Below are 15,923 nucleotides of genomic sequence, written 5' to 3' on the forward strand. Positions count from 1 at the left end.
TTCATGGTAGTAAACCTTTAAGATACTGCTATGCTTGCTTCGGTGCTTTAAAATCTGCTTGGATAGTAACATTGATGACTTGAAGAGCTCGGACTAATCACAGAAAGATTGTTGAAAAGAATGCAACAGAAAAAAACAGCTCGTAGTTATATCATTCTGTTTAACACGGATGTGCTCCTTTGTCTTTTCTCACCGTCCCGACATTTTAGGCAAATCTGCTCTTCACTGGGCGTCTGCAATTAATAATGTGGAGGCAACACTCGTGCTTTTGAAGAACGGAGCCAACCGTGACATGCAAGACAATAAGGTTGGTTCTTTGTTTTCATTTAGTTTGTGTGCTGATGAATATGACTCAAGTAAAAGTTAAATGCACTCTTTATAAAACTACTTAAGTGCAAGTCATAAAGTATCAAGTCGACTGAAAAAAAATATAATGAATCTGTATGATATGTTCCCATCAAACTTTTTTTCAGAGATATATTTTAAATTCAGACTCTTGTGTGTTAAAACCCGCTGCTTGCTGTGTTTCCTTCAGGAGGAGACTCCTCTGTTTCTGGCAGCCAGAGAAGGCAGCTTTGAGGCGGCTCAGGTTCTCCTTGACCACTACTCCAACCGCGACATCACCGATCACCTGGATCGGCTGCCCCGCGATACTGCTCAAGAACGCATGCATCACGACATAGTGCGCCTGCTGGACCAGTACAATTTGGTTCACAGTCCACACAATGGCCCGAACCACATGGGTGGAGGAGGAAACTCCTCCGTCATGTGCGGGGCCAACGGAGTGGGCTTCATCGGCATGCGCCCCGGGCCGCAGGGGAAGAAGAGCAGGAGGGGTGGAGGTGGAGCGAAGGTGGGAGGCGTTGGAGGCGGAGCTAAGGAGCTAAAAGACATGAAGGCAAAGAGAAGAAAGAAGCCCGCTGGAGGAGAGGGGCCGGGTGTGGTTGCTGGAGTGGGAGGAGGAGGAGGAGGTGGAGGAAGTGGAGGAGGAGGTACAGCAGGAGGGAACGCAAATGGCGTCAAGGCAGCAGCAGGACTTCCAGAGAGCTCTGTCACCATGTCACCTGTTGACTCCCTGGAATCACCGCACTCGTACACAGGCGACGTGTCCGGCGCCGTCTCCTCCACAGCAAACTCCCCTCCCCTCCTGAGCAGCACGACCTCCCGACCGATGCTGCCGCCCGTCAGCCACATGCTGGGGCAGCAGCAGGGCTGGGTGGGCATGACCAAGCACGGCTACGGCGGCCACATGTTCGGCCTCGTGTCGCACCAGATGGGGGGATCTCACCCAGGCATGGGCCAACACCACGGCCAGGGCCCGATGCTGACTCCCATGAACGTCACCATGAGCCGAGAGCAGCTGCCGCCCATCGTCACGTTCCAGATGATGGCCCCGAGAGGAAGCCAGGCCATGCTGAAGCAGCCTCAGCCGGGGCAGGTACAGGTCACCCAGTCCCAGGGGCAGAGCCAGAATCAGGGTCACTCCCAGCAGGGGCCAGGCCGCCTCCGGTGCTCCCAGGGTATGATGTACCAGATGCCTGAGCAGATGAGCATGGCGCACGGGCTCTCCCACACCCTGCAGCACCCCCACACCGTCAGCCACGGGGGCCACGGGGGGATTGAGAGCCAGTCTCGGCCGCTGCCCTCCTATCCACCCATGCAGAGCCCTGTGGATAAGTACCCCACCCCGCCCTCCCAGCACAGTTACACCACCACTGGCTCAGAGGGAACCACCCCAGGCCACTCTGCCCACCCACCCAGCGAGCACCCATATCTCACCCCCTCGCCAGAGTCCCCGGACCCTTGGTCGTCCTCTTCGCCGCACTCCAACTCGGACTGGTCTGACGTCACCACCAGCCCCACCCCTCTGGGGAACCCCCACCACGCACTGCCGTCTTCACACCACACACACATTCCAGAGCAGGTGCAGCTGCAGCCGCAGTCGCAGCAGATGCAGCAGGCCTCTCAACAGCCTCAGCTCGGTAACATGCAGGTGTTTGCGTAGGCCGGCCAGAGGGAAGCATAAACAGACTGACTTTGGGGATCTGTGTCGGTCAGGACACGTGAACTCATACAATGCTTTTTCTCATGTCTCGTTTATTCTCTTTCGGTTCTCCATTATAGTAATCGGTCACTTCCCCTTTCATGTTTCATCTCCTCTTTGCACTTACGAAAACGGTCTGCGTAGTTTCTAAAACGTCATTGAGTATTATCAGTGATATCAAAAGTATCCAAAAAGAATGCAGTTAGCTGCCCATCACGAGCGAAAAATCCGTTTCCATGTCGATCCCCGTGACGCCAGAACCGAGCATCCTCTGCTCTCGGTTGCCGAAGTCGAGACTTTTCTTTTTCGGCCTTTTGGCACCCAAACACAAACTGTTTTATCGAGGGATCAACGAGGAAGTGCCGAGCAGATGGCGACCGGCTGGTGTTGCATCAGAAAAACAGACTGTTCAGACGACACTGAGACGAGGCAGAGGACGCTCTGCACTGATATTGCCGGTTTTGGAGGACAGTGTCACTTTCTCTCTGCTAGTTGCTAGCCGTATGTGTAGTTCAATGTGATTACTAACTCGTCGTCGCAACCGTTCACAACCGTTCACAACCGTTTACTTTTTTTTAATACGATGGGTCACATTCAATTGATTCTTTAATTCATCAAAACTACCTTGTTGTTGCCTTATTGTTTATTTGTATTCATGCATTGTTTTTGAATGTGCTAAAGGGGGAATTTTGTAAATGCTGTTGCATGACTAGAAAGACAAACATCAAGTAAATGACAGCTTATATAGAAATGCGCACACACACACACACACACACACACACACACACACACACACACACACACACACACGCATGCATGCATGTTGTTACTAAATGGCTCTACACTTGTGCTAGCAACTTAAATGTATTTACTGCATTGACTACAGTTGCTACATATTAGTGTTTCCCATCAAAACAGACAGACGGTTCAATGGATGCAGTGTGGACTCGCATGCTGGAGGAGCAGTGAGAACTGTGTGTGTGTGTGTGTGTGTGTGTGTTGAAGACAGTTACGGTTACAGAAAAACAAAAGAAAGTTACTGTGGATGCAGTTACACCATGTCGGTACCACTATATTTCATGTGTTGTCGAGGGATTAATTAAGCTTGACAGACTTTATGCAAAAACATACATTAGTTTTAGTATGTTGTAGGATAACAAATGTACATAGACTCAAGCACATTCTGCTTGTTAATACTGAGCTCGATTTGGCAAAGACATGTCGACTTTAAAACGTCTGTTTCTGTTTTTTTTATATGACTTCTGTTCGCACTTGATTCTGAATGTTACAGAGGTGCATGTTTTCTTACTTTTAAACTGCCTCCTTGCGAAATGTTTTCTCTTCCAAAATCATTTAACCAGTTTTGCCTTTTTGCTTAACTACAATCAGTGTATCTCTGCACCTTTTTAATTCATTTGATTCATAAACCAAGTCTGGAGGTGAGTACGGTTTGATAAAGTATTTTTTTTTTCTTCGTCTTCCTTCTTAAAGTTGATGTTGATCATAGCTTTGTGTGACTGCTCTGTAAACACAGACAATCATTCACGGTTTTATTTTTTAAACTTTGAAGAACATCAGTGTCTCATTAGACCAAATTTTCTTTCTTTTTTTTCGGCCAAAAATGTACATCATGTCCAAATGTATCAGTTGTTGCCCTTGTTGTGTCCTAAAGATGGACACGTGACACACATCCGATACCAATAAATGTTTCAGTTTGATTTACTACTGCAACTGTCTCTGAACAAACCAAAGGATTCACTGGGGCGTTTTTTTCTCTTTCCCTCATGATGTCCTTGTAGTTTACCAAAACATGTGTACTGTTGGTGTGTCAGTCAGCCCTTCTTATTTAGAATTGAGCATGTCAGTTCCCATTCATATGCAAGGCTATGTGTCTATTTTCTGTATATAAAATGTGTTTTTGTATTGTACTTTCCTCTGTTAACCAAATAGCCTATAATAAACATGCTATATGAAGTAGTTGTCACCATGTTTGTAAAAGGTAGATGAACTAAAACTGATGAAAAAATATGTTGTCAAAAAAACCAAATGATCAACCAAATGTGCTTCCTAAAATAAAGCCCAGATCTTCGTAGACTTTTGCTTTTGTCTTTTTTTTTAAGTGTACTGTCTATTTTTTTTTACAAAGGTTCAGACACCTAGAACTGGTGTTTAATAGTGTTTTTCATGATTTCACATATGAATATGACACATAATTCTCCATTGCTGGCCCCTCCCTCTAGAACTCTCCTCCAGCACCTCAGACATTCTCCATCACTCCAGCACTTAAAACTAATTTATTTAAATCTGCTTTTAACCTGTGCTGCTAGTTCATTATGATTTCATTTTGTTTCTCACTATTGTCACGTCTCTTGTTTATATTGTTGTTGCTTCTATTGCCTGTCTTTACCATGTAAAGTGCCTTGAGTACCTTTTAAAGCACTATACAAATAACACATTATTATTATTATTATTATTATTATCAATGCATTTTTACTGCACTTCCTCAGGGTACAACATTTTATTTCCAATGTGTTTGAGCCAGTGGTTCAGCCATGAATTATATCTATATATTATAGCTAATATCATGGACAGTGCTTTACAGTACGGTAAGATATTGATAACTTTAAAAATACATTACAAAACAATATAGCAGACAGAAACGCATCGCTTAGCTTTATACACCATTAAACATATGTAAATATGTCAGCATCATTAAATTACTACTATTAGTGTTTCACTAATTGCTACTGGGTGGTAAATTAACCGTTTACATTCAAATATAATAATGTGGTGTGACTTTACTCATAAATATTTAGTAATCATTCACGCTGCTTTGTTATTCCACAGTTAGTTATAATACTGCTATTGTAGATTCTGTACTGTTTATTTATATTATTTGTTTTTTATTTCATTTGACTATGAGTCTCTTGCTGCTGTGATCCTGCAATTGCCCCACTGCGGGACTAATACAGGATTATTATCTTATTTTATCTTATCTTCATTCTTCAGCTTCAGAGAAATAGAAGTACTGCTGGTCTGTTGCCAGTCCAGCAGGAGGCGCTGTGTCGCGTTGCCAAAAAAGACGAGGAAGAAACCTGTACACGGAAGTCATTCTGGATTTTATATGCTTAAGATTTGCTTTCTTTCTGGAGACTTTCTTGGTGTAAATAACGCATTCCTTCGACCGTTAGGTCGGCCTTAAGTGCACTAAACGATGGGGCAGTCGTCATGGAAACCCCGTTGAGACGCCATTGAACGTGGCGTGAACGGCAGACGGTGGATATCCAGTTCGGGTCAATGGACTCCAGACCAGGACGTGAAGAGCTGCTGTTTTGACAGCTGGGGTTGAGCCTCCAGTACCTGGTCCGTCCGCCCGACAGAGAGAGCTGCTGAGACCAGACACGAGCCGAAGTTTAAACCCTAAAGTGGTTGTTATTTTTTATACAGAAACACATCTCCACGTCCGTGAAGTAGCTTCTAAAGCGCCATTGACGGGAAAGCAGAAAGGTGAGAGACACTTCTCTTCTCAACGGTTTATTAATCTGTGAGTAAAAACCTCTTTCTGTCTTTAAAAAGTATTTTTTTGCCCTCCACTTCTCACTATGGTTCTGTATTTAACTACCTACATTATTTACATTTCTAACCTAACCTTTCTTTTGTATTTCTTTTTTGTTTGTACCGTCTCTGTGTCCAGCCTCACACCGACCAGGGGTCATGGCCTCTTCCCGGCTGAAGTACCTCTCTCTGGGCGTGCTGGTGTTCCAGACCACCTCCCTGGTGCTCACCATGCGGTACTCCCGCACCCTGCAGGCCGAGGGCCCGCGGTATTTGGCCTCCTCGGCGGTGGTGGTGGCCGAGTTGATAAAGATCCTCACCTGTGTGCTGCTCGTCTTCAAGGAGCACAGTGAGTGCACCTGAACACATTGATCATGCATATCACCTTAATCACCACCACTTCCTCTTCTTTTTTTTAGGGGCTGAAAACCAGCTTATGTTTGTCATTTTTGCTCAATTAATGATGGAAGTCATCATTCAAATATCTAAATTGTGTTTGATTATGTCATTCAGTCATTTTAGCAATCTCGCCCAAACTATGACATGAGATAATATTCATAAAAGCATGAAAACTGCCACACCAATATTACATTAAGAACAAAGTTAATAATATAATAAAAAAAACTTGAAGGGGCTGAAACACAAACTACATCTTGATATCATTTGATTTTTTTATTATAATGTTGATAGCCAAATTTAGATTTTGTGATACTTGTCTTTTAGAAACACAAACATGGTTTACAAAACTTTGGAACAAATAATCCGAAGCAGTCGCGTGTTAAATGTAGTAGGAACAGAAACCGCAGCTAAATCCAAATTGGTCTGATCAAAGAATATAGTACCAAAAAGGCACTGAACCGCAGAGATTTCTTTGAATTACACCTGTCCTACTTCCTGACGCAGACTGGATTATCTGTAACACCTGGACGATGTAACGAGCAGTTTCAGGTTGTATTCAACAAAGGAATTGGATATAATCAGGTAGACTTTCCCCTTGAAACAAGGCCAGACCTGGAAAACTACTTACAAACAACAAAGTGAAAACACTGCACTCCTCAATGTCTTTGCTTCAGTATGAACATGCAGTCATGTACCAATCTTAACAGCAACTTTTAGATTCTTTGCATCCTGTCACAGCCGACTGGATTTATATTTATCTCACGGTCTAACTCACTAACTGTCGTCATTCTTCAGGTTACAGCATGCGAGCTCTGAACAGCGTTCTGCGTCAGGAAATCATCCACAAACCCATCGAGACGCTGAAGCTGGCGATTCCCTCCGGCATCTACACGCTGCAGAACAACCTGCTGTACGTCGCCTTGTCCAACCTGGACGCAGCCACCTACCAGGTACGGCCGAGGGCAGGTTGGGTTTGAAGTGAGTTAGAACCACTCACGGCCTGCAACACGCACAGGACCGAATGTGTCTTCGTGAGCCTTTCAGCAACCCAGTCCTCGTTCATGCAATATTTAAGGTTCGTCTCACTTTGTCTCCATCAGGTGACGTACCAGCTGAAGATCTTGACCACGGCTCTGTTCTCGGTGTCCATGCTGGGCCGCCGGCTGGGCGTCTACCAGTGGCTCTCGCTGCTGATTCTTATGGGCGGAGTGGCTCTCGTGCAGGTCCAGTACAGCTTCTTGTCTGCTTACTGCTGAATGGAAATCACATTAATTTATCCATCATCTAGAAATAGGCTGCATAACATCCTCTCTGTGGCTCCTCTTGATAGACAAATAATTGGAAGCACATGGAGACTCATGAGCTATTTAATTGGAGCCTTTTATTCCACTAATAATCGGGTTAAACATTTTGGTATGAAGAGGGCCTTGTTCAGAGTAATGATTAAGCCTGGGGATAGATAGTGATCTTTATTGCTGAGAGGAGACCGTATGAGATGATGGCAATCTCTGCATCGTCCTTTTGACCTGAACTTTGTGTTTTCTGCACTAAACTGTTTAATCACAATCGATAGTTTCGTAAAAAAAAAACAGTCTGCTAACGTTAGGTAGCTTGCTACTTTGTATTTAAGGATAAACAAGTCTATAATACGGCTTCCCAAGGGGAAAACATCAAAATTATATCTGGTAATCTATGTATCTTTAAAAAAAAAAAAAAAAAGCTGCAGCTACACATTCAATGTGTGTCTTCCTTTTTCAGTCACGTCCAAATTTGGTAAACCTTCTCTTGTTCCTGCCTCTCGCACGTGGGGAATGCTGTTTTCTCATATCAGTGTTAACTGGAGATTTTTGTGTTTTTCACTGTTGGTGGAACAAAGCAAGAATCAGACAAAATAACTGCACACTTTATTAAACACTGCATTTAAAGCTGATTTGTGATCTGATTGAGTCAAGTTGACCCAAGCAGAGCTGAACACGTGGAGAGTTCTCAGTATTATTCTTCCACTACTTTGGGCTCAAAGTAGCTTTGTTTTTTATGCTTGTACATACTGAAAAATCCATCTCATTAGTGCCTTTTTTAAATCTAAAAAGCAATAAAATGTGTCACTTTGTCTAATTAAGCATTTACTCTGCTGTGTGTTGGACGTGTGCCTACTGTTTGTTTTAATCAACTGTGTGAGCTCTAATTTCTTCTCGTGGCCAGATAAAGAAAATCATCTCAGTGGGAGTTATGTGGTTATAGAAATGTTAGATAAATAAAACAAAAATCATGACGCCTCAACTGGAACATTGAAAAAATATTGGCCACCAGTGGTTACGAGGGAAGTGCTGATGAATGAAGAAGTGTCATAAAAAAAGGAAAGACTGCTGTGGTATCACCTTCTCCTCCTTAGATAAACAAAGAAAATGCCAGTCAGTTGATATCATGCCGGATGTGATCTTAGTCCTGGCTGAGCACTCAGACAGAAGCGAGGAGGAGGAGGAGGAGGAGGAGGAGGAGGAGGAGGAGGAGGAGGAGGAGGAGGAGGAGGAGGAGGAGGAGGAGGAAATAATACACACCTTCATAAATCCACAGGCCCAGTCAGGTGGAAACATTTACTCCTTAACTGTGTGGGGATGTAACAGTGGTTCATCCACAATGCCTCCCGGAGGCTTGAATAACAGATCATCGCATCACATATGATATAAACATGGAGCCTGTTTGCAAACAGGCAAAAAAGACAACTGCTAAGAAATAATTGCCCCTTTTTGAATTGATACAACTTTTAATTCTCAAGGTTTACGCTGTTCGTTCCCACTCGGCGGGGTTTGTTTTGGCGACTAGAGTAAGTATAGATGTGGCAGGCAAACAGCATCTTGTTCCAAAATAATTATCTTTTGTTGGTTTATCCAAAGAAAGAAAGTGCAGTGGCTACAATACTTTTCTGACTTTGCCCGACCAGAGATCCTCACCTTTTTTTAAATTTTTTTGCATGTACACCGCTTTTTCTTGCTTACTGCCGCACATAACGCAGGAACTCACAGTCTGCAGCATTTTTACAACTCGGCAAAGCTGTGAAGAAGCCTTTTGTATGATTTCCAGGTACCCAGCATCCTGACTTCAGAGAGTGTGCTTGTCAACCATTACAGAGAGATCAGGCTGTACTAAATACATACTTGTAGTTTCATTGGCATATTTAATCATAGGATGATACACAGACATTTGGACAGTTAGTGCCTATCTGTTTTGCATCATCTCCTATTAAAAAACTGGGTGTACAAAGTGCTGTTTCCTTCTCGTTTTAAGTATGTGATGACATCTGCGCTATCTTCATCTGCTGGAGAAAACCGCCGGATGCAGATGATCTGGAAAAAGCTTTTAAATTAACCGTTTTTTTATATATATATATATATATATATATATATATATATATATATATATATATATATATATATATATATATATATATATATATAATTTTTATTTATTTATTTTTTTCAGCCAAACTACTGTTCCTAAGGTCAAGAATGAACTTTCCAGCTCAAGGTTTATTACAATCCAAGTGTTCCTCTTGTGTTCGCAGTGGCCCTCTGAATCTACAGCGGCCCCAGAGAAGGATGCCCCCTCTACAGGCTCCCAGTTTGTCGGCGTGGCGGCGGTGCTGGTGGCGTGCTGCTCCAGTGGGTTCGCTGGTGTCTACTTTGAGAAGATCCTAAAGGAGAGCAAACAGAGCGTCTGGGTCCGCAACATTCAGCTAGGTCGGTGTTCATCTATCAGTCTTGAACAGTACGCCAGCTATCCTCTATATGAAACCAAAGTTCATGACATTTAATCATTGAATGACCATCAACGGAAGAACAATGTTGTGAGACATTGAAAACCAATTGAAAAGGGCACTCCGTCCATGTTCTGAAGTGTGTGTGTGTGTGTGTGTGTGTGTGTGTGTGTGTGTGTGTGTGTGTGTGCGTGTGCGTGCGTGCGTGCGTGTGCGTGCACAGTTTCCTTTCTTTCCTTCACAGAGAGCCAGCTGGGCTTTTTACCTCCGATGGGTTTCTGCTAAGATGAATGTTCCTGTCTAGTTTATTTTTACCCTGGAGCGCGTGAGGCGTGTGTTAAGTCTCCTGCGATTCCTGGCGTGAGCTTAGAGCTTTTTCACCTGCATTAAGTGTTGGAGCCTAGATCTGCAACGAGGGTAGCGAAGATGAATGCTGTGTGTGTTTTTGTTGTTGTTGTATAAGTGATACAAGGAGGATAACACATTCAGTGTTGTTGCAGCTTTATTTGGAAAGTACAGGGAAAAGCCACATAGTAAATGCTGCGGATTGGTTTGATATTTTCAGAAAATGCTTATTTTGCGATCTTGCCGAGACATAGATTAATATCTCACTCCCACTGAATGTGAAGCTGGAGCGAGGAGAGGGTTAACGCTAGCTTTGTTCACTCCAGCGTTCAGACTGGAAACGTGGAATCGGCAAGGCTCGCTGTGACCTAGGATTCAATTCAATTAATTTCCCATTTAGTCTAACAAAAGCAATTTCAGAGTGCAGTTCTAAACTGTAAAGTCTGACGGCGAGCTCGGCTTGTAACTGTGTACGGTATCATGGTATACGGCGGCATTAAAATGGACCCGTATGACACCCTGTACATTTGCTTATCCACGAAAAGAACTGACATAAGTGAGTGAGAGTGTGTGCGAGTTAAAAGGCACAGACAGGAAACAGTCTGGCTGCACACCTACAGTTTATGATAATTATACATAATAATAGGAAATTATTTTAACAGCTCACGGCTAATGATATTTTGTATTTAGTAGTTGGCACACAATAGTGCTGCTGACATGTCAATGATGTTCTCAATAGGGATCATTGTAACTACTCTTAATAATATTTCAACAAAAAGATGATGTAATACTGTGATGTTTTCTGATATGGTTTTCATCTAAAGTTCTGTCTTAACACACGGCACTCTTGGGAGTATTTCTTTCTTAAACTGAAGTTTAGTTTTATTTTGACGATGTGTGTGTGTTGTGTTTCCAGGGCTGTTCGGCCTGGTGTTTGGCCTCTTTGGGATGCTGGCCTACGATGGAGAGAGGGTCAAGGAATCGGGAATGTTCCAGGGATACAACACGGTCACCTGGTCTGTTGTAGCGCTGCAGGTGTGTGTGTGTGTTTGTTTGTGTGTGTGTGTGTGTGTGTGTGTGTGTGTGTGTGTGTGTGTGTGTGTGTGTATCAATGTGGGCCTGCAGTTTTGAGTCCTGTGTGTATATATCTGTCTGACTGGAGAGATTTAATCAACTCAATAGCTTTGAAACGATGCAAGACACAGTCACAAAGCTGGTCGAGTTAGAAGATGAGTGGGGTCTCCGCAAGGAGGTAGGAAATGAGGAAGGGGCCACTTTTCGCCCGTGGCCTGATTTGGCATGATAAGAAGGCCTCTAGTTTAATATGTTTCCCCACCTAACTGTCAAATATATTATCAAGCCTCTGGCAGACTCTTTTATTTCATGAATCAGACTCCCTCTCGGCCCGCTCAGGTCATGCCTTTGTCCATCTGTGTCTGTGTGTTTGTTGTTTCTCCAGGCGCTGGGTGGTCTGGTCATAGCCGCGGTCATCAAGTATGCAGACAACATCCTCAAGGGCTTTGCTACATCGCTCTCCATCATCCTGTCGACTCTCATATCGTACTTCTGGCTGCAGGACTTCGACCCCACTGGGTACAGGAAACAGTCACTATCTCTCTGTCTCTGTCTGTCTCCTTCCTTTCTCATAATCACAATTTCTTCGCGCTGACGGTGTTGTCTGCTGTCGTCCACAGCGTGTTCTTCATGGGGGCCGTTTTGGTCATCGCAGCCACTTTCCTCTACGGCTACGAAGGCAGGTCATCCCCCAACCCCAGCAGGGCGTAGGACACTCGGGGCTGACGCTGCTGCAGCAGCAGCAGGAGGTCCTGTTGAAGCGACAAGACGTGGAGTTGAAAGGAGGACAGAGAGCTGGAGAAAAAGAAGGGGAAAGGTCTTTATCATATATAAGAGGAGGTAAGCAGGTTGGGAACGGAGGAAAGGAAGAATGGGGAAAGACGGTAATAAAGAAAAAAGCAAGCGCAATGCTGTGCTGGGTCTCTCACACCAAAAGTGCCTCAGCTGAGAAGGGTACCGGATTGTATGTTTTTTATTTTTTTGGTTCCTATATTTACATCTGGAGAGCAGGACCGACTGATTGTGTTCGATGGAACCTGTTTGACTGCCATTCACTGTTACTGCCGCATCAGTCACACCTACACAACGATGAAGGATTAAAGGAGCAGTTCCTTTAAAATGTAGTGTGCTTTTTAACCAACATTGTTGGCTAGTCCACCTCAAAGGTGCAGTGTTTAAGAGTCTTGACAGTCTTTTTTTTTTTCACTTTGAGCTCTCGGAGCACGTTTTAGGCCATTTCCCCCTAAAATAAGCTTTCCCAGCCGTTGTTTGCTCTCAGGGCATGGTCACACATGCGCACAAATTTGCACCTTTTCCCATAGACTTGCATTGGAAAAGTGATGTCTGTAAAAGCATTTTGATCTAAATTCCTAGTACAAACACTTAAAGAGCTTTTGTTTTAATCATTAGGTCCTACAATTCACTAATAGATGAATCCAGAGTTGTTTTCCTTCCTCTGTTCATGTGAATGAGGCTGGAAGGCGGGGCTAACGTAAACACTAGAGCGCTTGCTCAATGGGCCATATGGATCCAGCAGATCTCCTCAGGATCGGAGTAATTCAAACTTTGTTTTGCTAAACGCACCACAGAGCAAATTCCATAGTAATTAGGCCCCGCCTCCAACGCTGAATCAGTTCTCCGTGTACAACTGTGGCTCTAACAGCCAAATGGTTTAGGATGCCTCAGAGGCATAACTCACTTTTACACCACGGGCGTCCCATTCACCATGACTAGTATTGTTTCCTTAATAACAGCTCCCATGTTACATTTTATTCAGCTATTTTTGGAAACGGCTTTTGTTGCCAGGCAACATATAGTCACTGGGACGTCTTTGGTTCAATGCAGTGACAGACTGGTGTGACTGGTCTGTCTGTGTCTGGTGGAGCTCAATGTTTTTCACATTGGTTTCACATTTCAAAGCCTTTGATCATAAACATCCAGCTCTTTATGTCCTGTGCTCGTGGAATAATATACGCTGTTGCTATTGTGGCAAAGTCAATCAAAAGTGAACTGATTACATCATTATTTACATCTTGCAGTGTACATTTTGACTGTTTTTTTTTTTCTTCTAAGATGATTTTTTTTATTTTCTTGGGGTAAAGCGGGTATAATTAATAACTTTATTATTATGATTACCAATATGTGAATCTTTTATAAAAGAAAAAATGTTTCCTAGAACGTTTCTGAATGTGTTATTGCGTTGATTTCACTCTCTATTCCCCACACACCTCTACACTAAAACATGCACAGTTATATCTTGAAACGCTAAATCAAAAGTCATCTGGATTCATCTTTAGATTGTGCACTGCAGTAAGAAATATTATTTATATATGTATATCATTTAACCATCTTCGCAGTCATTCAATCACAATTGTCTCAACGACATTGTCTGTTTCTAGATACAGCTTTTGCACAATATCAAGTCTACCTTGTGTAATTTATTACTTGGCACGTTGCCTTTGAACGGCTAAACTACATGACAAATAAATTCACACTGAATCATATTTTTGGCATTTGTTTTAATGAGTTTAAAAACACTGCATGCAAAAGCCAGACAGTCTGAGAGAACGGACCGTAACAGTTTCATGTCCTTCACATCATAACACTGTAAAACACGACTACCCAGCCATTTAAAACCAATAACGGCATTAGACTCCAGCCGAACAAGTTCCAACTGATGAGTCGAGCTCCTCGTGAGGGGCGTGTACCGCTCTCCCTCCAGACCTCAGGCACATCTGTTACTGTAAAAGACACTTGAGGCCCTTGACCTCATGGTCAAGTATAAACGTGTTTTCGCCAACATTTTAATTGTAATTGGGGCAACGTGTGAAAAAAAGTTTCCGCTTTCCTTCCCCCTGTAAACGCCTCAATCCTCTGATAATCCCAGTAAAGATCCCCTACTTTGATCCTCCGGTTAAAAGTGCTGCTCTAGATGTTTCCCTTGATTGTCATCGTCGGCTCTCCGATGCCTCACAAGCGGCTGCAGTCGCGGCTACAATAGCTGTTAAGATATCCAGTGTCCGTGCCTCTGTGGTGGAGGTGTGTATCAGGGCGTGTGACACACCGAGGGTCGTTCCAGATGAGGTGTGTGTGGGGTTGTGTGTGTGTGTGAAGGCTCGTTCGGTTTGCACCAGGAGTAATGAGCAGCAGCATGGGTAAGATAACGTGGTTTCAGCCTCCGTCTCTCTTCATCTCCGTCTCATCTGGAACCAGCTCAGCACTTCAGCGTGACCTGTTTCTCTGGCCCGTCGAGTGCTGAGTGTGTATGAACAGAAATACAACGTATAGACCTGTCTGGGAAACAATACGCAACATTTTCAGAGTCAGCACAATATTCCATAGTCGTGATGAGTCTTCATAAAAACACATTTTATAAAAAAAGAAATCAGAATGGCACTGTGTAAACCAAATACTGTACTCCACGCAAACGACAAAAAGCCCACTTTCTTTTTCTCTCGGTATCTAGCCGTGTAGAAAGCACTGAGGTATCCGCCTCCCACACAACACAATGGAGGTGAATGCTTTGACCAATTTATTTTAAAAATCTATACAACACATCTCTCCAGAACCAGCCTTTAGGGTAAATACTTTCTACTTCAAACTGTTCCTATAAGGACTGTTGATAACAAAGTCTGTGGATTACCCAGAGTAACGGAGAAGCTGTTTTTGTGGAAACAAATTGCTGAATAATCCTGAGCCATGACTTTAGGGAAGTGGCAATCGGTCCACCACTATGATATAATGATATATGATATGATGCTATGATATAAACAACTACTGATGGATCAGCAGCAAAATCCATGGTTCCAAGACGCTATGTCCTGATTGCTTAATAACGGTTCCTACAGCTCCACCATACATCGACGTATTTGGTTTTTAATAAACAATTTTTGTGACCACTATAATGGTGGCGAGATATTCATGAAGCCCAGAGGAATAAAATACTTTTCTACTGGCATCCTCTTCCAAATTTGTATTTGTCCATCACTTTCTTTTATGATCAAATAACTGCAACAAAAAAAAAGCAAGAGATTCCCATCATCCTCGGCTGCGTGCTAACAAGTAATTTCTACTATCGCTAACACGCTAAACTAAGATGATGAACACCTGCTAAACGTCAGCATGTAAGCGTTGTCGTTATGAGCATCACAGAGCTGCTGCCGTGGCTGTAGACCTTTGTCTTGTTGCAGTTTATTGAACTCTGTGATCACCAGAGAAAATCCATTCACCTCCATTGTATTGGTTGAAAGGCACACATTTCACTGACCAATATTTTCAAACTTGGACAAATAAAATCCCCCCAAATCCACATGGCTAGATACTTTTCTTTGTAACCTATTCTTTAAGTCTCCTTGTGTCAAATCAGTTGTCCTTCACCACAATCGTTGCTCTTTAAAGGCAAATACTGACTGGATCAGGACGCATTATAGCTCCGCTTGCAGCCACTGAAGGCAGACTCACTTTATTTCTTGTAAAACAAAGTAACCTTGCTTCTCCCTCTCATAACTCTGATTCGATGGGACATGAGAAAAACTACATTGTGTTTTTACTGTGGAAGGCTTTCACCAACACAGGCATCACTGGCTCTCAAAAGGCAGGGAGGGAGACACACTTGGATGAACTGGCCATTCGTGATTTGAAAAACAACAACAAAATCCCGCTGCAGGGCTTCATTCAAGATTCTTCTCAATGCACAAATCGTGCGCACATCATGAAATCCGAAAAAGCTGTGATTTGTACATTTTTCGGTGA

General features: G+C 43.3%; 2 protein-coding genes across 2 annotated transcripts in view; both read left to right on the forward strand.

Annotated features, from left to right (window-relative positions):
- The window catches only part of notch2 (notch receptor 2), a gene marked incomplete at its 5' end in the record, with an annotated part of 44,637 nt that extends 40,501 nt beyond the window's left edge, over positions 1-4,136 (forward strand). The window contains 2 exons of the mRNA XM_079221228.1: positions 210-307; positions 536-4,136. Coding sequence (XP_079077354.1) covers positions 210-307; positions 536-2,005 — 1,568 coding nt within the window. The 3' untranslated portion in view covers positions 2,006-4,136. The remainder of the gene's footprint in view (positions 1-209; positions 308-535) is intronic.
- Positions 4,137-5,758: 1,622 nt separating this feature from the next.
- On the forward strand, positions 5,759-11,882 carry slc35a3a (solute carrier family 35 member A3a; the record flags this gene model as incomplete). Its single annotated transcript, XM_079221233.1, has 7 exons — positions 5,759-5,948; positions 6,794-6,948; positions 7,099-7,221; positions 9,561-9,735; positions 11,014-11,132; positions 11,557-11,690; positions 11,792-11,882. 7 exons carry the CDS (start codon positions 5,759-5,761, stop codon positions 11,880-11,882), a joined length of 987 nt encoding a protein of 328 aa, XP_079077359.1.
- Between the last annotated feature and the right edge of the window lie 4,041 nt (positions 11,883-15,923).

This window comes from Taurulus bubalis (assembly GCF_910589615.1).
Source record: "Taurulus bubalis genome assembly, chromosome: 7".
NCBI classification, from domain to species: Eukaryota; Metazoa; Chordata; class Actinopteri; order Perciformes; family Cottidae; genus Taurulus; species Taurulus bubalis.